Source organism: Xyrauchen texanus, chromosome 9 (assembly GCF_025860055.1).
Source record: "Xyrauchen texanus isolate HMW12.3.18 chromosome 9, RBS_HiC_50CHRs, whole genome shotgun sequence".
Lineage (NCBI taxonomy): Eukaryota > Metazoa > Chordata > Actinopteri > Cypriniformes > Catostomidae > Xyrauchen > Xyrauchen texanus.
In genome coordinates this window covers 9,069,418-9,094,666 of record NC_068284.1, presented here as the reverse complement: position 1 = coordinate 9,094,666, position 25,249 = coordinate 9,069,418, and the positions used below count along the sequence as shown (strand labels likewise).

Sequence of the window (25,249 nt, the reverse complement as noted above, 5' to 3'; positions counted from 1 at the left end):
ACTAATGGGATGTTCTTGAAATGACTACTGGGATGTTATAAGTTGTACTGTAAGTATTTTTCAGTTTAATCACTTAATGTCTATCTGCTCCATATACAGTCTTAGTCACTGCCACTGTTATGTTTTAGAAGTCACTTTTTTAAAGACACCTGCATGGTCCAAGAAAGGAAACGTGTCACCTTTTACACCTAAAAACAGGGCACTTGGGTGAAGAATTTCTGAGCGGTTTTGTGTCTGAAACGATGTGCACTCTCTTTCCAAATCTATTGTAAAGAATGGCTGGGAGTGCACCCCACTGTTCTCAAACCTGGGTACCCATGCATGTTTCCTAACCGCAACACCAAGAGGGGCAGCTCCAATTGGCAGAGCTGTTAGGTAGCCTCATATACCGCCCAGAGTTCGCTACAGTATACATTCTGTGAGAATGCCAGCCAGTACAAATCCGTCACACCATGCATACTGTATGCAGTCTTCTGAGTCCACTAGTTTAATTTGGCAAATACATGCACAGTTTTATATCTTGACTCCCACCCCATCTGTCACCTTGTTCACTATCTATACAGGAGTTTACATTACTGATGCTTAGTAAGCTATTCTAGGTGGCTGCCACTGTTTATTATATTGTCCTGGATTTTCTGCATAGTTTGAGCCTGCTGTTGTGCCTGCTATCCCACCTACAATCTCTGATGTCACACCAACTGCCACTCCTCCAAATCCCATGGAGGAACAAGCAGCAGCTGTGGTACCAGTAAATCAGCTGATACAGACAACACACATCATTCCACAGTTAGTAAGTTCCACTTTAATACTTGGGTGTCACTTTGTTTAATCAACACTAGACTGGGCAATTAATCAAAGCCAAAATGTAGAAACAAAACTGAATGTATCTTGTGTATATTGATTGATCATGATGTTTTTTTTCTTAAATTGGCAAATCCACCTGGATAAGAAATAGTAATTTTCTTATAATCAGCTAAATTCATTTGATTTGCACCTTAAGCCCTATGTTATATTTTGCTGTACAATGGTGGTGCTTGAAAAGAGTGAAAATAACTCTATACGAGCTTACAACACATTTTGATGCCCTGTGAGCTTACAGTTCATTAATTGAAATCAAGGCAAAGGTTGAAATAATGGTGATAACGATTTGAATTCATATCACCCTTCACTTAAAAAAATTAAGAAATCTGCAATGTCTCTTATTGCAATTTTCTCAGGATGTCCGGCAGATTCTTACAGGCTTACATGATGGCAAGAAAATTGTTGAGAGCCTTGATGAAGATAATGTCATCACAACTAGACAGAGACGTCTCCTCGTCCGTATCTTGGTGTCGTACCTCATTGAGAAGTTTGGAGTGAAGTACCGTAATTTCCGGACTATAAGCCGCAACTTTTTTCCCACGCTTTGAACCTCGCGGCTTATACAATGACGCGGCTAATATATGGATTTTTCCCGCTTTCAAATTTTATTAAAAAAAAAAAAAAAACATTTTGTGACGTGCTCAGTTTTTTGGCGGTGTGAAGCTTTCATTAGACCAATGAAATTGCCGAACGGGTTAAGGTCAAAACAACTTTTTTTGTTTACTGTTTAGATTAAATCGAGCACGCTCAAACTTCCCATCATTCTGATTACGGTAGTAATTTTGTCACCCTCACCATGACAAAGACATGGAGAAACGCATATGATGCTGCTTTCAAGTTGAAGGCGATTGATCTGGCTGCTGCACGGGAGCTTGGTCTTAGTGAGTCGATTATAAGACGCTGGAAACTGCAGCGTGAGGAATTGACTCAGCGCAAAAAGACAACTAAATCTGAGGCTATTCAACTCCGACACCGAAGGAGATGACTTCAGTGGTTTCATGTGCACAAGAGCAGGAAGATAGTGACCAATGACTTTGTTGGTAGGCTACTGTTTACTGCAAATGTTTTATTACAAGCCGTGTGTGGCAGCAGCGGCGTGGTCAAGCGCCTGTCCGGGAGAGAAAAGCTGTAAGGGCGCTTACACCTGCGCTAAATTATGTCTAACACCGGTGTCTAATTTCAAGTGCCCTGCTTCACGTGTCCTTCTTGGGAAAACTATCACACGGGCACCAGTGTGACAGTTTTCAGCAGGGCACTTGACGTTCCAGTTAAGGCTTTTAATGGCCACAGCAATGTTTACAATCAATTTTATAAAGTTTCTCAATTCTTCTATGTGCCAACACTAGACTGACGTGTGTCACTTTCTCAGCTCTGTGGCTGCTGCCTTTTTATGCCGCTCTACCCATGCTTACTGAAATTAGACACCGGTGTTAGACATAATTTAGCTCAGGTGTAAGCGCCCTTACCGCTTTTCTCTCCCGGACGGGCGCTTGACTACGCCCCCGCTGCCACACCGTGTTTCGTTAAAGCCTATTTATTTTTGTTACAATGTGTGGATTATTTTTTTATTTTTTTCTGTTTTACAGTCCTACATCAGATATCAAAAGGGCACTTGCATCGGGTTTGGTTCAGTCATTTGCCTATTTGAAAGACTCATCAAGCAGTGGCAGCGTGAGTGTTTTTTGAAAAATGTCATTGAGATATTTATTTGGGTTGTCATGATCCTCAAACTGATTCAGTTTGATTTTTAAGGTTGCAATCCAATTTGATTTTCAATTTAAACTTGGTTAACTGGAGTTAGCCGAGGGCTCTATACCAGGCCCCCTTCTGTTTTTGCTAGATTTCCAATGTAGATCTCCTGTTTCTGGCGAATCCTCACCAAAGAATACACAATAGGGTTTGTACATGTGAAAATTATTGTCCCGCAGGTCCTTTAAAAAAAATGTAAATAAATAATCGGGAATTTTAGGCCTTATATGTGGCAAAATTTGGCTGGAAGTGCCAACGGAGCATGGAGAAGCATAAATTGAGCTTAAAAGCTAAAACAGTCAGTTAACAGACAAAATACATCTCAGTCCTCCTAGAAATGCTTCTGTGCTGTTTGATGCCTGCTGTTATGCACTAAGCAGCAGGAACAATAATTGATCATCTTCTCTGAGGACATACAGACAAACCCTTTTCTAACCGTAGCCCACGCTGTCAAAGTCAAACATGCCTCATCTCTATTCATTAAAGATTTAGATTTCTTGGCAGGATATATGGTACACCCCAGGACGGAGCCACCGGCCAGCCACTGGATTCCTGGAGGAAAGGCTGCGGAACGTCAGGAAACGGCTGAGATCAACCAGCAGGCGGCGAAGCACGGCACCGACACCACCACAAACGCCACATGATGGCGCCCTTGCAAGGGCTCTTATACCAGGTAATTATTAAACTGAAAAATTATTTGATGAAGCAAAACATCCATATTTCAGTGACTGACAACTTTCTTGTTCTTTTTTACAGAATGTACCATATCAGACGAACGTGCATCACAGCTTAAAGAATGGTTGAGAAACAATTCTCAGCCCCTCAGCCAGATAGAGTCCTACATGGAGAACACGGCAGTCTACAGGGCCAAGTGGATTAGGGACAACAATTGGACCATCGATCAGATCCTCGAAGAGTTCCCTCGCCTAATGACCAAAGGCATGGTAGGTATAGGGAAATATGATCTTACATATGAGGATGCATTGTTTATAACCTTTTATTAGTGTGTCACATTGAATTGGTTTTAAAAATGTAAAAATTTCCATTTTATAGATTGCACAGGACTTTCTTGTCCTGCATGGGGATGCTGCTTCAAAATTGTTTGAAAAGTGGCTACCCATTTATGCTGACAAGATCCTGTTCCTGGCAAGACAGGAGGGGAAGTTGACATTGCCCCTGGATGGATTAATCACCAGGTAATATATTCGTGTCTGCAGATCTTGTAAATGCAGAGTTTTCCCAGGGGTTTTAGGGGGCTTATGTGGATGGGCAACAGTAGCAGCGGGGGGGTTAAGCATTCCTCTGTCCAACATTTTTGAAGGTTTTTGACCAAAAACAGTGCAATTTCACATCATTTTGGCCGCTATAATTACTGTAGCTAACTAAAATAAAAAGTGTACATTTGCTTTAGTTATTAACACTTGTATTTGAACAATTCACAGCCTTCTCGAACATGTTACACAGTGAAAAACAACATGAGCTCTGAGAATAGTGAGTGACATCATCATAGGAATAGAGTTAAATAAATTTGTCAGCCTCTTTATGTTAATTGGGTACTAAAAATTCCAAGTTTTCACAGTAGAGTCAACACAGCAGTACTAGTGTACCTAATAACATTAACCAGTCCAGAAAAATGCTGAGGTTTTTTTTGTGATTTTTGCGGGCAAAAATCCTTGATTATGCGGCACTTTTTCTTAAAATATGCGATGGAATATGCGGGATATTTATGCAATTTTATGCGATGAAATTGCGGGGATTATGAAATCATGCAAGCCCCGCTTATTTTGCGCGGAAATCGGCTTTATTTTAGTTTGATATTGAATGACAAAATCACAGGTATGCAATTCCACATCGTATTGACACCTAGTCTTCCTACAGATGGTGTTGGGGATCTCGCCCTTAGGCAGCTGCCAGCCTTGCTTCCACCTACAACATACAAAGCTGGCCGTGGCCGCGGTGCGAAAGTGGTTCGCCACACCATCCACGAATGCAGCTTGGCCTTCATCGACCATAAGCCTGTAAGTCCTCAAGCACATCTAAAGGGGAATCTTTATTCATTTTATCAACATATCTGAGCTCAAAAATGTGTGCACGCACACATGCATATCCAGGTTTGTTTTACTACCCTTTTGGGGACAGGCATCAAATATAGCCTGACAGTATTCTGAAAATAGCCGTTTTACAAGCCTACAACGCGTTGGTCACTATCAAAGCACCCTGGGCGCGCAGTTCGGGCCCACCTATCTGACCACCTAACCCGGCTGCCTATCGACCAGATAGGATAGTCAGATAGGTGGGCCGCACGCATTTTCTGAGCATGTTTATTGTAATGATAGATCATCAATTGATTTATGGATTTTTAGGTCAATTGAGGTCTGAATTCTTTTTTAAATAGTTTTCTGTAATGTGAGCTGTATGCCATAACCATCAAGACTTAATCAAAAAAGGTTTGGAATATTTCATTATGTGCAATGAAATGTAGACTATTACAGTTCAACTTTTTGAATTAGAGATGCACTAAATCTTTTCCAAATTGTAAAGCTAACTAGACTTTATCATAAAACAATAATTTATCTAGTGAGGACCAGGAAAATGGTCCTCACAATGTCTATATTTTAATTCAACTATAGTAGTCGGTTGAAATTTGGTCCTTACTCACTCGCACTCTCTCACTTGCTCTCTTGTATTCTTTCTTTTTTAGCCTGGAATAAACATGGTGGAGTACCTCCATGAGGCCAAGGCATGCAAGCCATACCCCCACATCCTGACGCTGGGAAATGAGCAGAGTGCATTTCAGGCCTTTGCCATAATAGCTGGACAGGCCCTGGAACAAGAAACACTGCTTCAGGCCATTGATGTCTGCTTTAAGGCATTCTATGTCTTTGACGTAAAATACCCAAAGCAGTGTGAACATGTCTGGGAATTCATACAGACTGTTATATATGACATGCCAGGAGGGGAATCTAAAATGGTCAAGTTTATTCACAGTAGAATACTTGTTGCAAGTAGAGCTAATGGCTCCCGTTGACTGTTAAATGTTCAGCCAGTTCATTCATAATTGAATGTTTTCCTACTTAAGTGATATTAACTGCACCAGTTCCACTATATTGTTGATATTAAAGTAATAAAATATTTTGTTTCAAAGATTCCATTGTTGTTTTGTTTTTGTATGGTTTAAGTGTTTATTGCATAATATATGCATAAATCTAGCATGTATTTTGTTCTAGGTTTGTAGTTTAACAGTTTTATAGCTATGGGTAGTCTATTGCCATTTATTTTCTTCAATTGTACTGTAATGTGCTAGAATTAATCTGGCATATGGGTTAATTTGACCCAGCATTTGGGTACACTATATAACAAATATGTAGTTGAATCAACCCAGAATTGTATTTAATTTGACCCAGCATTTGGGTACACTATATAAAAAATATGTAGTTGAATCAACCCAGAATTGTATTTAATTTGACCCAGAATTTGGGTAGAATATTTTACTCATCTGTTGGGTTAAAAATAACCAACCCATCTTGCTGGGTCAAATTAACTACTGTTGGACTGGTGCAATAGTGACCCAGCGGTTGGGTTATAAAACAACCCAAGTTGGGTTATTTTTAACCCATCATTTTTTAGTGTGTATGTGTAAAACTTTTTTAAATAGCAAAAAGAGTGCACCTTTAAAGTTATACATATGTGCTCCTGATGGACTGTCCGAGATTTTCAGTCTGTACTCATCTCATATATGACCAAGCATAATCAAATTTTTCTATTTAAAATTTTAAACCAAATGTCAATTTACAAAGAATGAGATATTACCACATAGGCTACTTAAGATTTTCACTCATCTCTCAATGTGTATAGTAACATAAATAAAATTAACAGAAGCTATGAGAATGTGCATTATGAATATACAGTGACTAGTTGAGATTATAACTAATATAATGTTTTTTAAATTAAAGTTATACTGTATATATATATATATATATATATTATATGTATATATATATATATACTTGAAGCACCTTTAACGGTGAAGGCGTAGCTTCTAAATAATACATGACGTTACTTTCGGCCTACATGCTTTACTACGGCGAAGGCTTGCCTCGTAGATATTAATATGAGTTAGTGATTGGAAGTTACTAACAACTTCCGCAACGACCTAATTAATATTTATAAGGTAAACCTTCGCCATAGTAGGCTTTGAAACGCTGCACAGGAACAGTCCGCGCATTGCACGACGGGAAGCAAAATAGAAGGAGAAAGGACAGAATAACGCGAACTCGTCTTGTTTTGGGGAACTTTAAGCTTTCCATTCACGCTGTGGTTAACAATAATGCATAAGCTGGCCGTGTTTGGCAGTGCTGTAAGAGTGTTCGTGACAGGGTCAAGCGTGCTCCACGCGCAGAGTTTCCTGCTGTCCTCTTGTTTGAGACATGAAAGTGTGTCCAGAACACCGATCAGAAAACACAGTCAAGATCAGCCCAAACACACTGCAGGACACTTGACTTGTTACAGCCTACCGCACAGGACTCTCATCAATATATCTGGACATGACACGAACTCTTTTCTTCAAGGAATTATCACGAATGACATGGCTCTTCTGGGAGAGGATGAACTTAAAGCCATGTATGCGCATATGCTAAATGTTCAAGGCAGGACACTGTATGACATTATCATTTACAGGTAATATATGAGATTGTTTTAATGTGATATGGCACGGCATTAATATATTTAAAATTTTATAGGCGCTGGAGTTATGAATAAGTGGAGTGAGATGTTTATCTAATGTCACTGTCCCAGCTTGGGTTGTTTGTAAGGCGTCAAGACTTTTACCAAAATTACCTACAAATGCAACACATTATATACAAAAAAAAAAAAAAATCGAAGAGACAGAAACCATAAAAACACTGAAATTATTTTTTAACCGCAAATGCATTTAACAATATTAATACTGAATTTTTGTCGCATAGAAATGCATATTTTGACCAAAAATATACTCCTATTAACTACAGAAAAATCAGTAAAAGTTAATTAAAAACGAATTTATCTATAGGGCTCCGTTACATATTAAAATTATCAAAACCAATCAGTTGTTTTCCTTTTGCTAGACTCTTTATTATTTAAAGGTGCACTCAGTAATTTTTTTCCCCTTTAAAAACGATTTACTCCTAAAGAAATGAATTCTTATGTTGAAACTTATGTATAAAATCATGAGGACTCTAGTCATATCAGTGACCTTATAAAAGCTGTTTTATTCTTCATGTGGCAGGGGCACCCTCATGAGTGCTGCCATTTTAGAATCACATGACCAGCTGAATACTTTTGTTTAAACTCAGTAACCATCTTGTTATTGGACACTTTCACTCCTGGATTAAATGAATCATGGTTGATTGTGAATAGTGAATTTCTACAATGGCATCAGTAACTGAAAACTATTGATTTTGAATGATGCTGCATCCAAAAAGGATAAGGTGTTGGAGTGATGCTGTTGTCTAGATTTTATGAAAAATTACTTTTTTCAAATAGTGATGGTGCTGTTTTTTACATCAGTAATGTCCTGATTATACATTGTGATCAGCTGAATGCCACTTTGGTGAATAAAAATACCAATTTCTTTCCATAAGAGCAAAATCTGTACATTATTCAAAACCTTTGGCCATTTAAAAATGGGACCGGTCTCACTAATCTGACAAACCTGCTCTGCGCTTGCGATTTGCTGTCCCAAGGTTAACACGGTGGGTGTCGCATGAGACCCATTTGAATTTGACACAGAATTCTCTGTTATAAACCCATCTGATACAAGACACTTAAAGGCACTGTGCTGAAGCTAGTTGAAACAAGATTAAACAGGCCATTATATTAAATTACAGTGATGAGTTAAACAGGAAAATGGTAATTTTTCACGTTATTAATGTCCTGATTATACATTGTAATCAGCTGAATGCCATTTTGGTGAATACAATTACCAACTTCTTTCCATAAAAGCCAAATCTGTACATTATTCCAAGAAATTATTCCAAAATGTCAGAATAATAGTTGAGAGAATTATTTATTGACTTGTAGGCCTCCTTGCTCGCACACACTTTTTCAGTTCTGCACACAAATGTTTTATTGGATTGAGGTCAGAGCTTTGTGATGTCCACTCCAATACCTTGACTTTGTTGTCCTTAAGCCATTTTGCCACAACTTTGGAGGTATGCTTGGGGTCATTGTACATTTAGAAGATCCAGTTGCGACAAAGCTTTAGCTTCCTGGCTGATGTCTTGAGATGTTGCTTCAATATATCCACATAATTTTCCTTCCTCATGATGCCATCTATTTTGTTAAGAGCACCAGTCCCTCCTGCTGCAAAGCACCCCCACAACATGATGCTGCCACCCCCATGCTTCACAGTTGGGGTGGTGTTCTTCGGCTTGCAAGCCTCACCCGTTTTCCTCCAAACATAATGATGGTCATTATGGCCAAACGGTTACATTTTTTTTTTTTCATCTGACCAGAGGAATTTCCAAATACCACATTCACCTGTACAAACAATAGTACACAAGTATAAACAACACGTGGGACCACCCTGTTTATGACTATTTTAAGCGCTGCACATTTGCAAGCGGATCATCTGAAACGCATCTTAATACCAGCTGTAAACAGGGTCTAAAATAACTGCAGCCAAAGCTAGCGAACGCTATAGAATGACTTCTGGCAGAAGTTGCACCCACGTCCATTTCCTAAGTAATAGCCCCAGGAGAAAGGGTACAGAATGCATTTTCTGTCTGAGTGGTATGATGGCTGCATACCTCAAGTTGTGGCAAAATGTATTAAGGACAACAAAGTCAAAGTATTGGAGTGGCATCACAAAACCCTGACCTCAATCCGATTTGTGGGCAGAACTTAAAAAGCATGTGCGAGCAAGGAGACCTTACTCTTGTTGAAGGCTATCCAAAATGTTTTACCCAAGTTAAACAATTTAAAGGCAATGCTACCAAATACTAACAAATTGTATGTAAACTCATTGGGAATGTGATGAAAGAAATAAAATCTGAAATAAATAATTCTCTCTACTATTATTCTGATATTTCACATTCTTGAAATAGTGATCTTAACTGGCCTAAGACAGGGAGTGTTTAAATGTATTTGGCTAAGGTGTATGTAAACTTCTGATCCAACTGTATGTAATGTCCAAATAATAACAATAGCAACAGCAAGGCATAATGACTTCATTTAAATGATTTAAAATAACTTGGTAAATTGTTGGTGAAAACAGCTGTGTTGTTCATTCATTGTATGTTCTACAGTTATGTATTATTGGAACTTTTTTGTTGTTTAGTTTGAAAGACAACCCAAGTGGACTTAATGGTGTGCTTCTGGAGTGTGACAGCACTGTACAGAACTCCATTATACGACATCTGAAAGTGTACAAGATACGTCGCAAAGTGAACATCAGCCACTGTCCAAGTCTTTCGCTTTGGGCTTTGTTTCCTCAAAATAAAGATGAAGTGCTGGGAAACTCAAAGCCAGATGTTACTGCAGCAGACAAAGTATTGTTGTTGGAACAAGACCCAAGAACTGAACTCATGGGCTGGAGAATGATAACTAATAGTGAGGTTAATCCAATGGAGATCATCTCAGCCTGTCAACAGGGCAACACTGAAGAATACCACAGACACCGCTATGAAATTGGTATTAAACACACGGATAGTGCACTTTGTTGTGAACATAAACATGTAGTAATTCTGTCTTCTGAAAGTTTACTTGGGTAGTTGACAGACATGTCAAGTAGCTTGAACTAGTGATAGTCCAATATATTTTAATAGGATGATATTTGTAAATGTTCACATTATATGACGATTAACGAGTGGTCATTCCGCCAAGTGTCATGCACTTTCCAAATCTACCAATAGCTTTGACGCCAATTAATGTAAATGCTCCGTTTTCAAATATTTAAAAGAGTGCATTTTTAGAAAATACTGCGCAAAATAACTTCAAATTCAGTGATTATTTTTATGCTTAATTTTGTATCTTAATTTCTATAAATATCTTGTCGTCTAAATATTTATTTATCTCTCTCTCTTTTATTTGCCATAAAAAATGATTTGTTGGCCCCCATCTAAAACTACTTCAAAGAACAATTTCCTTTTTTATATAAGTGTTAACTTGTATTCATTTACAGACTACATTGAATGTTTGTATGTTTAAACATTTATTTGTTACACAACAGGACTATTTAAGTGAAATGCTCAACGGACACGTTTTAGAATACTCAACCGCTGCAAAAATACGTTGTAAATAGAAACCATTGCTGCAAAAGGAGCAGACTTAAATTGAAAGCTGTAATTGTCAGTTTTCACGATTACATAATCAAGGTAACCGTAATCGGAATCTCAATTAGTTTTTCGATTAATTGTGCAGCCCTACTGGTGATTAATTGTCCGTTTTAGGGCTGTCACGATTATGCCGATATATTGTCTGTTTTCAAATATTTCTATCCAAAACTCTTCACTTTCACAATTTACTCACTTTCATGCCATTCCAGATGTGTGTGACTTTCTCCTGCTGAACACAAATTAAGATTTTTAGAAGAATATTTCAGCTTTAAGTGAATGGTGGCCAAATTTTTAAGCTCCAAAAGCACTTAAAGACTATATAAAATTAATCAATAAGACTCCAGTGGTTAAATCCATATCTTCTTAAGTGATGTGATAAGTGTGGGTGAGAAACAGATTTAATGTTCTTTAATGGTCTCAGATTAAACCCACAAGCCTTTATTTCACATGAAGAATGAATCTTCACATAAGATTGTGTTTCTTCATTCTGTCATCTTGGGCCAGGGCTCCTGTGTCATTTACACTCTTCATGTGCTGTCCACGGTGTGAGGCTCCGTGAGACAGACAGAGTTAATTTAAATGAGACACTCAAATATGCCGTTCATTCCATTATTTGGACAGTAAAATGTGATTGGAATTTAAAGAGCACAATAAATCGCAGTTATTTTAGATAATCTCGGTTAGATCAAATAACCGCGATCAGATGATTATTTAATACTGGCAACATGCCTGTCAACCACCCATTTGGCTTTTTTGACTGATACATTTTTTTTTTTTATCCAAGTGTGAATCAGATTTCAAATACTGATTTTGAATGTGCTGAAAGCATACTTTGTGATCATTTCTTTAATCAAACCTCTAGTTTGTGTTTGCTTCTATAGGACTTCCTGAGGGAGTCAAAGACCTCCCATCCGGTGAGGCCCTTCCGTTGGAGTCTAACCTGGTCTTCATGCAGGGAATCAGCTTCAGCAAGGGCTGCTACATCGGACAGGAGCTAACTGCCAGAACTCACCACACTGGTGTAATACGGAAGCGCCTAATGCCTGTGACCATATCTGCCCCTGCTGAGAACATGGACCAAGGGGCTGCTCTTGAGACTGAGGGGGGCAAACCAGCAGGAAAGCACAGGGCAGGAATTGGCAAGCTGGGCTTGAGCCTTGTACGCTTGGCTCATGCCAAAGAGCCCCTCAAAATGAAATCCTCTGACGACATGACAGTGAATCTACAGGCTAGTGTGCCTGACTGGTGGCCAAAAAACATGAAAGATTAATGAAGGGTTAATCAGGAAGTCACCAGAAATGTCTGTTTTGTTCAGATAGGCACTCCTATTATATGTTTTTAATAGCCCATAAGTCTGCTGTAATTGCACTGAAAAACATATTTATTTAGATTTTGACTGAATCACTACAGCCTTTGTTCAGACATGTTGGTTGAAAATAAAATTTCTGAATCACATTTAACTGTCATTCATCTTCTTAGTTGTAATATCCAGGTGCACATGTTAAATTCCTCTTCCGGAAGAGTTATTTTCATTACGACGTGAAATAATTAATGCTTCTCAACAACTTCTCTGGTGATGTAATGTGGAATAATGAAGGCCTCTTTTAAACTTCTTTTGTTGGGTAGCTGCAGCTGCTCCCTGTTCTAAAGATGTTCTAAAGGAATGTGTTTCTTGTCTCTACTCTCACGTTTCACACGTTGCTCAAACATGTATGTCACCCCATATAAGGTAAAGAACTATTTCATTGGTGAGGGTCCAGTGGAATGTGGTTTTTCTGGACCATATAACAGAATGCTGAACAATAAACTTTGAAGAAGGATTTGATACCATTGGGTGTCTGTGTCATTTCTTCCCTCAGCTGAGCCGTATCGAGACGGGGATTGCAGATCAACAAAATAAATTAAATACATTGGATGACAAAATTATCTAACAGTTTGGGGGCTCGTCCGGGATATCTCCAGACAGGTAAGACTGATGTAAGTATCAAGTATTCCTGTCTGATGAGAGATTGAATAAAACATAGTTTAATTTGGCTCTATATTAACTCTGTTAATAACTCTGCTCGGGGGGCCCTTCAGAGGGAGGAATTTGCCCTATTATGAAATAGGAAGGAGGGTTTTGCTCTATTATAAAATAGGGAAAACCCCACAACCGCAGCAGTAGTTTAAAGGATATCCTTATTCTGGTATGAATAAGAAGAGGATGGGGATTGTCCTAAGGAAAAGACGGAGAGAAATTTGATCTGCATGAACCGTATCGATCGGGAATTGTATTGTAGTATTATTAAAAGGGTGACATTGTGGGACAGGAAATAAGCCGTCCTCTATCGAAGGAAAATCCAAAACAATGGATGTTTTGCAATAAATAAGATTATAATACTGAGCCATATATCAGCAATTTGACTGGGTGGTCAGAGAAAAGAGAAAGGAAAAAACGTAATTAGATCAATTCATGAGTAAATCCAAATCTATGGTTAAAAGGGTGAAAGGACCCTCAGTGGGATTATAAATACATAAGTCATATGAGGTGTGGAAGAAAATAAAACCATTCTGGGACAGAGGTCCTGATCGAAAAGAGACTAATCAAATGCATGCAGCGGTCTCTGTGTTGGAACAACCGCCTAAATATGATATTGTTGTGCACAAAACTTTAACCCCTAACCTCCCAACGACACCATGTGCACTGTTGTATCCCGATTTAACACGATTAAGGCAACTTATTCGCTGCAGCCGCGGATGTATTCAATTCAGATTCAAAGAAAGATACGAGCGAGGGTACAACATCTGCATTTCCTTGTATCAAGTGCCCAGATGGATATAAAATCGTTTTATTAACACTGTCAGAGATAATGGCTATATGCAAAGAATTACCATATAAAAACCGCATATCATTATGATCGATAGGGGTGCATTTAAAAGTTCATTTACAGCGCATTGTTATGAGGGCTCTATTACGGGATGCACTCTAAACTCTGTGGGAATGAATGGCATTCCTGTGAAGTGTAATATAACACCAAAATTACCCGTAACATCTCCAGATAACACAAACTTGTTTAAAATGCATGATTTTGCCTGACTCTCCATTCTGCCTACTGGTCTGTGATCTGATGCATAAAATTGGGAAAAAATAAATAAATAACTTTTGATTCTAACTCATTACAATTGCTGTTTCCCTCAGTAAATTGTTAGTCTGTGTATACAGGACCTTACGGAGAAGTTTGCAGCTCAACGTCTGAAAACACTTTGCTGCGAAACAGGAAATGCTCAACGTCGACCCAGCGCTATGGGCCGCCCACAAAGATGAGGCGGGCCTTATTGACGTAAGACCATATGTTGCCTACCTCTGCTCTAACCTACCAGTATACTGCAAACAGTATCCACTTTCCAAAGAAAAGAACAAGGCATTGGCCCAATAATACAGCTATGCTTGAAACAAGGTATTTTGAAACCCATTCACTCATGGGCAATCTTATACAGTGGGGCAAAAAATATTTATTTATTTATTTATTTATTTATTTATTTACTTAACAGGGACCATACAGTCAAACATAGTTACAATACAAAGCCTGTAACTGATGCGCAGCATATAGAGTTTATAGCTAATGCTAATTTTCAACTCCTGTCCCTGGTTGGGCATTTTTAAGTACATTATAAAACCGATACATAAAAATAGAAAACATTCAATTTCTTTAAACACACACACACACACACACACACAGAGAGAAAAATAACAATAGTTAAAAATGGTTACAGTTTTGGTTTGCCTTTAGCCACAACTTAATCCTGGAAGTGAACTTTTTCAAGTCATATATGACCTTAATGTCAGATGGTAACGAATTCCAGAGTCTGCTGCTCTTAACAGAAAAGGCTGTCTGTGCGAAGCTTGTCCTACAGTATGGTATTGTACAGTTATGATTTGTGCTGCTGTTCTGTATTTGAATAAATTTACTAAGTGGCTCGGGAGCTAAATTATTAATACACTTGAAAATTAATTTAAAAAAACATAAATTACTGAAGCTTTCAAAGCTTAATATATTATATTTCTCGAGGATGTAACAGTTATGGTAACGGATTGGTTTCTTTTCCATAATTTTTATTGCTCGATTGTAAAGTGAACCAATGTGTTTTGTTGCAGACGAGGCTGCTTGCGCCCAAACTGTCATGCAGTATGAAATATGCGAAAAGACCATTGCATGCATGTACAGCAGGGCTGCCTGGTTTGGTATGTAATTTCTGTTCATTTTAAAACAGTTAAGATTCCTTTGTATTGTTTTAGAAATGTTCTTTATATGTTTAGCAAATTTAAGTTGAGGATCTATGACCAATCCAAGATATTTAAATTCTGTAACAGATTGAATTTTTCCATTTTGTAAGTTAATTTTAAATTTTTTACTAATATCAAGTTTCTTAATAGAAAAACACATGGAGACTGTTTTTATCAAATTTAGCACCAACTGATTTTGATTGAGCCACTGTCTGACATCAGCCATACATGCAGACAGTACATCAGCAGCCAGCTCTGGTGACTTAGCGGGTGCATAAAGAACTGCATCATCTGCATAGAGCTGGAAGATGGCACCTGAACAGTTCAATGATAAGTCATTTATAAAAAGACCGAACAGCAAAGGACCAAGTATGGAGCCCTGTGGTATGCCCAATTTGATGTTCAAGAATGAGGATTTTTCTTGGGCAACTTTAACACACTGTACTCTAGCCTGAAGATAGGACGCAAACCAATGTACTGCCTCAGTAGAGAAATTAAAAGATGACATTTTAGTTAAAAGCAAGCTATGGTTGATTGTGTCGAAAGCCTTTTTAAGATCAAGGAATACAGCTCCCACCACATCACCCCTATCTAGGGATTTTTTCACATTTTCAATAAAACAGCAGTTTGCAATTTCAGTTGAATAACCCGATCTAAAGCCAAACTGCTGTGGGTGGAGGAACTGACTGGCTTCTAAATAGTCAACCAATTGTGCTGCTACAACTTTCTCAATTACTTTAGATAAAATAGGTAAAATAGATATGGGACGATAGTTACACATAGAGTCTTGACTTCCTGATTTAAATACTGGCACAATGACTGCTTTTTTCCATCCTAAAGGAAATGTACACGTTCTTATAGAAAGATTGACAAGATGTGTCAGTGGTTTAACTAACACAGTTCTATATTTTTTTAAAAAGCAACTATTCATCATATAGATATCATTTGATTTGGAATTTGACAATTTATTAATAATTTCTGAAATTTTTGTCTCCGGAACCTCTGTAATATAAAAGGAATCTGCAGAAGTCACACCAGTTGGATAATTAAAATCTATAGACTCAAAATCTTTTGTTAGTTCTTCTACTGATTGCACAAAAAATGAATTTAACTCATTAGCCATAATGGCATTATTATTTATGTTCCTTCCATTTATGGTAAGTTCCTTTATCCTTTTGTGTTTATTTGTTTTATTAGTCAGATTGTTTAAATGTCTCCAAATAGAATTATTATTGCCCTTAGCATTACCTATAAGTTGAGTATAATAGGAAACCTTTGCTTTACGTAGTTCTAGTACCACTTTATTTCTTAAACATTTGTAAGTTAACAGATCAGTATTCATTTTTGAGCATAATGATTTTTTCAGAGCCAAATCTCTCTTCTTCATAAGCTTTCTGATTTCATTACTTATCCATGGTATAGTAGTTTCTTTCTGACTACATCTTTTTTGTTTTATAAATGTATCTATTAGTCCTGAGATAGCTGTAGTCATAGAACACTCGTCTACATCATTCACAGCCATGATCTGCTCCCAATTTAAGTTATTAAGTTCCCTTTCAAACTGCACAGTTTTAGCTTCAGGAATAATAAATGTTAATTTATCACAACCAGATTGGCCAAAATACTGTAGCCTCTTTCTAGTCAGTTTTCTAGCTGTCAGAATCATGTTGTGATCTGAGAGACCTGTTATCAAATTGTACGTCCTTGTTATACGTTCTGGTTTATTAGTAAAAGCCATATCAATAAGTGTTTTGGTCTGCCTTGTTATCCTAGTGGGGCCTTTAATCATTTGTAGATAATTACATTTTGTCATGATTGTTTTTAATTTTTGTTTACCATTTTTGTCAGACCAATTAATGTTAAAATCACCATACCATATATTCTCTTTATAAGAATCAAGTAGTTTAGCTACAAAACTTACTTCATCATAAAAAGTAATGTTATGAGAAGGTGGGTTATAAAGAACAACAATATTAAAATTCATTGTAGATGATAAAATTACATTCAAAGCTAAACATTCCAGAGGGGTTTTCCATTCAACTGTATGACATTTAAATGTATCTTTTATATATATTAAAACTCCTCCCCCCTTGCCTACATCTCTGTCCTTTCTAAAAACATTGATATCCAGCAATGTCTATCATATTAGTTGGTACATTACTGTGAAGCCAGGATTCTGTTAAACAAAGATAATCCAAATTTGAGTCCATAAGGAGTACAGAGATCTGATCCCTTTTGGAAATTAGGCTGCGAATGTTTAAGTGTCCACCCAATATACCTTTTGGTTTACACTTAACATCCCAGAGCACACTAGCATGATTAACAGTTTGGAAAAATAGATATTGTTTTTGTTTTTGTACAGCGGGACTGTCCGAGCCATTTGAGTGCCACCAATTTTGCAAGTTCTCCCTCTTAAAAAGATGAGAGAGGCCTGTAATTTTCATCATAGGTACACTTCAACTATGAGAGACAAAATGAGAAAAATAATTCCAGAAAATCACATTGTAGGATTTTTAATGAATTTATTTGCAAATTATGGGGGAAAATAAGTATTTGGTCAATAACAAAAGTTTATCTCAATACTTTGTAATATACCCTTTGTTGGCAATGACAGAGGTCAAACGTTTTCTGTAAGTCTCCACAAGGTTTTCACACACTGTTGCTGGTATTTTGGCCCATTCCTCCATGCAGAACTCCTCTAGAGCGGTGATGCTGAAAGACCCAGCCACGTTTCATCTTCAATGCCCTTGCTGGTGGAAGGAGGTTTTCACTCAAAATCTCACGATACATGGCCCCATTCATTCTTTCCTTTACAAGGATCAGTCGTCCTGGTCCCTTTGCAGAAAAACAGCCCCAAAGCATGATGTTTACTGTGAAGCATGGGGGTGTCACCCCCATGCTTCACAGTAGGTATGGTGTTCTTTGGATGCTACTCAGCATTCTTTCTCCTCCAAACACGATGAGTTGATTTTTACCATAAAGTTCTATTTTGGTTTCATCTGACCATATGACATTCTCCCAATCCTCTTCTGGATCATCCAAATGCTCTCTAGCAAACTTCAGACAGGCCTGGACATGTACTGGCTTAAGCAGGGGGACACATCTGGCACTGCAGGATTTGAGTCCCTGGCGGCGTAGTGTGTTACTGATGGTAGCCTTTGTTACTTTGGTCCCAGCTCTCTGCAGGTCATTCACTAGGTCCCCTGTGTGGTTCTGGGATTTTTGCTCACCGTTCTTGTGATAATTTTGACCCCACAGGGTGAGAGATCTTGTGTGGAGCCCCAGATCGAGGGAGATTATCAGTGGTCTTGTATGTCTTCCATTTCCTAATAATTGCTCCCACGGTTGATTTCTTAACATCAAGCTGCTTACCTATTGCAGATTCATTCTTCCCAGCCTGGTGCAGGTCTACAATTTTGTTTCTGGTGTCCTTTGACAGCTCTTTGGTCTTGGCTATAGCAGAGTTTGGAGTGTGACTGTTTGAGGTTGTGGACAGGTGTCTTTTATACTGATAACAATTTCAAACAGGTGCCATTAATACAGGTAACAGGTGGAGGACAGAGGAGCCTCTTAAAGAAGTTGTTACAGGTCTGTGAGAGCCAGAAATCTTGCTTGTTTGTAGGTGACCAAATACTTATTTTGCATAATTTGCAAATAAATTCATTAAAAATCCTACAATGTGATTTTCTGGATTTATTTTTCTAATTTTGTCTCTCATAGTTGAAGTGTACCTATGATGAAAATTACAGGCCTCTCTCATCTTTTTAAGTGGGAGAACTTGCACAATTGGTGGCTGACTAAATACTTTTTTGCCCCACTGTAAATCACCAATTAATCCTATGAAAAAACTAATAATACATGGCGATTAACACAAGAGTTGAAAAATGAATGCCATTGTCACCAGTCGTGCCGGATGTGTGCACTACTATTAACTAAATTCCAGCAGACCACACTCATTTTACTATTATTAATTTGCGTTCTGCATTCTTCAGTGTCAGTCATGCCTGATACGCAGCCGCTGTTCGCATTCACATATGGAGGCCAATAGTAACAGAATGCCCCAGGAATTTAGAGACTCACCTGCTGTGTTCTCTGCTGTAGTGCACGCTACTTTGAAGGACACCAAGCTGACCCCTGTCTATTGCAATATGCTGATGACATTCTGCTTTCCGGCCCGGACATCAAGTCATGCACAGCCACTTCAACTACAGTGTGCATTATATTAGCGAAGGCTGGCTTCAAGACAACAAAAGAAAAAATGCAATGGGTGAAACTGAACTATCAATCTGGGTCATGAACTACAGAAAGGAACAGTATGTCTCTCCACAGACAGAGTGAAGATGATTAATACCTTCCAACACCCTAAAACAAAGGCTCAAATGCAAAGCTTCTTGGGTTTAGTGAAATTTTGTCGAGCATGGGTGCCAAACTGCTCGTTATATGACAAAATCCTGAGAGAAGCAACACTCTCAAGGGCTGAGGAACCTATCAAGTGGACTGCTGAAATGGACATTGCTACCAAATCATGATGAACTCTTTCATGTGTACGTGCACGAGGTGGCAGGCACAGCAGCAGCGATCCTCGCTCAGTCCCATGGCGGAACATATAGACCAGTGGCGTATTTGTCAAAAATTTTAGATGCAGTTGCCAGAGGCCTCTCTGCATGTTTGCGAGCAGTGACTGCTGCGGCATTGATGGTACAACATGCAGAAGGCATTGTACTCTCACATCCATTAGTTGTCCACACCTCCCACCAGGTAGGAACTATCATGCACAACATTACAACACAACACATGACGGCACAACGTTGATCGGGGTATGAAGCTATTTTATTGACTACTGCTAATCTGACCATTAAACCAACTTCCACTGTACACGGCCCGACATTATCATTACACAAATTGCTGACTCAAGGTGAATTTTCCAATGACACACATGATTTCTTTGATCGCCTAAAAACATGTACTTCCCATGTACTTTCATCATCCGCCCTGGAGGAGGGGGACCATTGGTACGTTGATGGGTGCTGTTCCAAGCCAAATGATTCCATATACTGGTGTGGTTATGCTGTAACAGAACTTCCGAATCGAATTATTGAAGCTTATACGCTCCCATATAAATCTGCACAAGCTGCTGATTTGTTTGCTTTGATCAGAGCATGCCAATTGGCTAAAGGTAAATCAATCAATATATACACAGACTCGATGTATGCTTATGGAGTGATACATGATTTTGCTCGAATGTGGAAGGAAAGAGATTTCAAGACAGCTGAAGGCAAACCCATATCACATCATAATCTGGTTTCAGAATTATTGAGAGCAGCACAGTTGCCTGCCAAATTGGCCATAATAAAAGTTGCAGGGCACATGACAGGGGAACTGGAAGAGGCGAGGGGAAACAAATTAGCTGATGAGGTAGCAAAGTGGGCTGTGAAGGAAGTTGTGGTAAGCCCAGATCTGAATCGAGCTGAAGAGAGAGTTTCCATGATGCAATCAACCCTGGGGAGAGACATTGACATAAAACTGTTGCAGGCAAATCCATCTGAATCTGATATTCAACATTGGGCCTCAAATGAAGTGAAACCAGACCAGAATAATTTGTTAAGGGATGAACAAGGGCGTCTGGCTCTGCCCAAAACCGCAATAGTAATACTCTATCGACATTATCACCGTATCTCGCATGTTTCAAAAGAAAAAGTTATACAGTCAATAAATCGAACATATTGCATAAGTGGGGTACGAAGTGCAGTAAAATTAATCCTAGACTCATGTCTAACGTGCGCACAGAATAACAGACACAAATCTAGAAAGCACAACTCATTACCACACCCGGAATTGCCGTTCCAACACCTGCAAATAGATTTTACACATATGCCGCCATGTAAGAATAACAAATTATTACTCGTAATTGTGGACCGTTTTTCTAAGTGAACAGAAGCTTTCCCGTGTGTGAGGGAAAATGCTAAAACAGTGGTAAAAATTCTGGCAAAAGAAATAATACCAAGATTCTGCATTCCAACCGTTACTGAGAGTGACAATGGCACTCCGTTCACGTCCAAAGTTACGTAACTACTCGCAAAGGAATTTAACATAAATTGGCATTTCAACATACCCTACATTCCACAGTCAGCGGGCGTTGTTGAACGAACAAATCGAACATTAAAGGAACAATTGAACAAAGCCTGCACCGAAACCGGAAGAACATGGGTTGATGTTCTACCGGCTGTGACTGAACTCAGAATGTCACCATCCTCTGTTGTTAAATTCTCTCCATTTGAAATACTAATGGGTAGGCCTTTCCCGACCCCTTGGGTCAAAGGCCGCGCTGGCTTTCTCTCCACAGGTGACACGGAGGTGGTGATTGCAGAATATGTGAATTTCCTCATTAAGACATTAAATGGCATAAATGTTGATGTCTCTCTCTCTCTCTCTCTCTCTCTCTCTCTCTCTCTCCCTCTGCCTGCAGAAAGCCCTACTCATTCATTTGTTCCAAATCAGCAGGTTCTGGTGAAGTGTCTGAAACCAACAAAATTAGGAGAACCAAAGTATTTGGGCCCAACTACTGTACTGGCAGTGACCAGAACAGGGGTGCTGACTGACCTTCAACCGCAGTGGATCCATGCAAGCTGCGTGAATTACTGATTCAAGGTGAACGGTGAAAGCACTGGAGGAGCTGAACATGCAGCACCAGTGCCCAACTGGGAATCTGTGAATTAGGAGGACCTGAGGAGGAACACGGAATAGTCAACATGAAAACATTCCTATTGACACTCTGCATATGGCAAGCGGTCGTGCTTGCTTATGACCGTTCAGTATCAACACAACAGCAAGGAGTCACACGTGTAATTCCAATTCCGAGAAATAATGTATGATGGTTTATGTTTTATGGTAATGTTAGAGGAAGATTTTTCTGTTATGAAGGTATGGGTAAACACCCGGAAATGAAGGTACATAGAAGGTGATGCCTCAAGTGGCCCTGAAGTATATCTAGACTGTGTTGGACAGCCAAGAGGTATTAAATGTTTGGAGTACCTCTTGGCTAAAGATGGAGGAGGAGTATGTAAAATGTTTGGTGACAAATGCTGTACATACATCCCGGGTCACACTGATGATGATGGAGAATTCACGAAAGTATTAAAGGAAATGGATAGGTTGAATAAAGTGTTAGCAGATAACGGCGGTCATCAGGGAATATGGGGAAACTTTTTAAATATGTTTGGGTGGTTCGCACCCTGGATGTCTTCCATCATATCGATTGGTGTATGCATTATACTTATGTTATTATTTGGCCCATGTTTGCTACAATTACTAATGCAAAAGATGAATGTGATGATAAACAGGCGTAATATCGCCATGCTCCATTAAATGCGTGTACCTTATACTGAAGTTGTTTGAGAAGGCTACGTGATCCTTTCAGGATCAAAGTGGACAATGTGAAATAATGAATGCTTCTCAACAACGTCTCTGGTGATGTGATGTAATGTGGAATAATGAAGGCCTCTTTTAAACTTCTTTTGTTGGGTAGCTGCAGCTGCTCCCTGTTCTAAAGATGTTCTAAAGGAATGTGTTTCTTGTCTCTACTCTCACGTTTCACACGTTGCTCAAACATGTATGTCACCCCATATAAGGTAAAGAACTATTTCATTGGTGAGGGTCCAGTGGAATGTGGTTTTTCTGGACCATATAACAGAATGCTGAACAATAAACTTGGAAGAAGGATTTGATACCATTGGGTGTCTGTGTCATTTCTTTCTTCCCTCAGCTGAGCCATATCGAGACGGGGATTGCAGATCAACAAAATAAATTAAATACATTGGATGACAAAATTATCTAACAGACATTTCACATAAGTAGCCTAAACATAAAAACAATGGACAACCCAACAAGGCATCAGTTTTACACAGTTAAACAACCTGCTTTATTTATACATGGTATCTTACAAATTATTAATTTTTGTGAAGCAAACCATAAAGGGTGATTTATTAGCTTTGCATATTTTGACTATAAGATCTGTCGTACGCAACATATTAATATGATTGAAATACAGCAATGGAAATGTATCTACTTCTATGACATGCCTCCTCCAGTGTCACAACTCTGGTATAATTTAAGCCTGTTTGTTTACATTACTATTAAATTACTATTAAATTACTATTAAACGTCAGCTTATTAAAGAAAACCGACAATATGTTGATTACTCCCATAAAATCGGCTTATTTAAAAACAATCTGACAAGAAAGAAAACTGCATTTATATGAGATTTGAAATAATCAAGTTATTATCTGCTTTTGAAATAAAAAGTTAAACAGTCATGCGCACAACACCTGAGCACATTGGGTAAGCTGGTAAGAAAGTGAGTAAAGGTGTTTACATGTATAGTGAAATTGGGGTCATGGGTAAAAATGAGGAATGTCATAAAATACCTATACATCGATTATTGATCGGCATGTTATTTTCTCAAGTTTATGAGGCATTAATTTATTAACATTAGCCAATGTTTAAATAGAAGCCTACTTTGCGTGCTTTCCAATTCACTGTCATTTGGCCTTCCGTTTAATGTAGTCTGGCGTAATAGCTTTGGGAGACCTCAAGGGGGTGATATAACATTTACTTCAGCACTCAAACTTTACCAAAGTTGTGTTGATAAATATATATGGAGAGACAAAGGCTGTCTCTCAATGTCCGTTCTTTTCTACATATCGCAGCACATCTCAAAACTCGTTAAAAAAGCGAGTTTTTAAAAAAGCGTTTTATAGATATACACTCACCTAGAACTTTATTAGGAACAGTATGGTCCTAAAAATAGTTCCCAATATGGTCTTCTGCTGTCGTAGCCCATTCGCCTCAAGGTTTGATGTGTTTGCATTCTTAGATGCTATTCTGCACACTACAAATGTACAGAGTGGTTATCTGAGTTACTGTAGCCTTTCTGTCAGCTCAAACCTGTCTGGCCATTCTCCGTTGACCTTTTTCATCAACAATGTGTTTCTGTCCACAGAACTGCCGCTTACTGTATGTTTTTTGTTTTTGGCACCATTCTGAGTAAACTCTAGAGACTTTAGTGTCTGTTGTGCATGAAAACCCAAGGAGATCAGCAGTTATACCAGTCAAACCAGCCTGTCTGGCACCAACAATCATGCCACCAATTTTCCCAATTGTGATGGTTGATGTGAACATTAACTGAAGCTCCTGAGCCATATTTGCATGATTTTATGCAGTGCATTGCTGCCACATGATTGGCTGATTAGATAATCAAATGAATAAGTAGGTGTACAGGTGTTCCTAATAAAGTTCTAGGTGAGTGTAGATTGATAATCGTGGAAACTTTCTGATTATCAATGCATGAAAAAGGAATCCATCCTAAGCCTCTCAAAAATGTTGACTGTTTTTAGCTCGAAAATATAATGACATCACCCCTGATTAAGAAAGAACTTTTAAGGAATTTAAATGGCCACACATGTAGTTGGCTTATTAAGAATAATCGGTTTAAGAATGTGCATGTAAACGCACTCAGTGAGGCAGTTTTTCAATGGTTAATACAACTTGTAGTGCATTCAAGGTATGCATTAGCCAGAATTTGTGTTCACTAGGATCGAACCCATGACCATCGTGTCATTAGTGTCATGCTCTACTAGTCGAGTCTTTAAAAAATGACAGTATAAACAACAATAAAATATTATAATAATTAAAATGTCACTTGGTTTGATGTTTTGATATCTAATGTAATGACACTCATATATATATATATATATATATATATATATACAGTGAGAAAATAAGTATTGAACACCCTGCTATTTTGCAAGTTCTCCACTTAGAAATCATGGAGGGTCTGAAATTGTCATCGTAGGTGCATGACCACTATGAGAGACATAATCTAAAAAAAAATCCAGAAATCACAATGTATGATTTTTTAACTATTTATTTGTATGATACAGCTGCAAATAAGTATTTGAACACCTGAGAAAATCAATGTTAATATTTGGTACAGTAGCCTTTGTTTGCAATTACAGAGGTCAAACATTTCCTGTAGTTTTTCCACCAGGTTTGCACACACACTGCA

General features: G+C 38.4%; 1 protein-coding gene and 1 long non-coding RNA gene across 2 annotated transcripts; both read left to right on the top strand.

The window, feature by feature from the left end:
- Positions 1 to 3,165: 3,165 nt before the first annotated feature.
- LOC127648673 (uncharacterized) lies at positions 3,166 to 3,786 on the top strand. The gene is made up of 3 exons (XR_007971198.1): positions 3,166 to 3,283; positions 3,367 to 3,554; positions 3,664 to 3,786. It is a non-coding gene; the product is annotated as an uncharacterized LOC127648673 (long non-coding RNA).
- Positions 3,787 to 6,834: 3,048 nt separating this feature from the next.
- On the top strand, positions 6,835 to 12,742 carry LOC127649369 (putative transferase CAF17 homolog, mitochondrial). Its single transcript, XM_052134427.1, has 3 exons — positions 6,835 to 7,287; positions 9,926 to 10,278; positions 11,804 to 12,742. The coding sequence occupies exons 1-3, from the start codon at positions 6,938 to 6,940 to the stop codon at positions 12,190 to 12,192; spliced, it is 1,092 nt and encodes a 363-aa protein (XP_051990387.1). The 5' UTR covers positions 6,835 to 6,937; the 3' UTR covers positions 12,193 to 12,742.
- The last annotated feature ends 12,507 nt before the right edge of the window (positions 12,743 to 25,249 follow it).

Bases quoted from the DNA above. Each gene is read 5' to 3' on its own strand.
- LOC127649369 (XM_052134427.1), top strand. From the start codon at position 6,938: ATGCATAAGCTGGCCGTGTTTGGCAGTGCTGTAAGAGTGTTCGTGACA. The intron at 7,288-9,925 runs GTAATATATGAG...TTTGTTGTTTAG, and splicing joins TATGACATTATCATTTACAG to TTTGAAAGACAACCCAAGTG. The intron at 10,279-11,803 runs GTATTAAACACA...TTGCTTCTATAG, and splicing joins CAGACACCGCTATGAAATTG to GACTTCCTGAGGGAGTCAAA.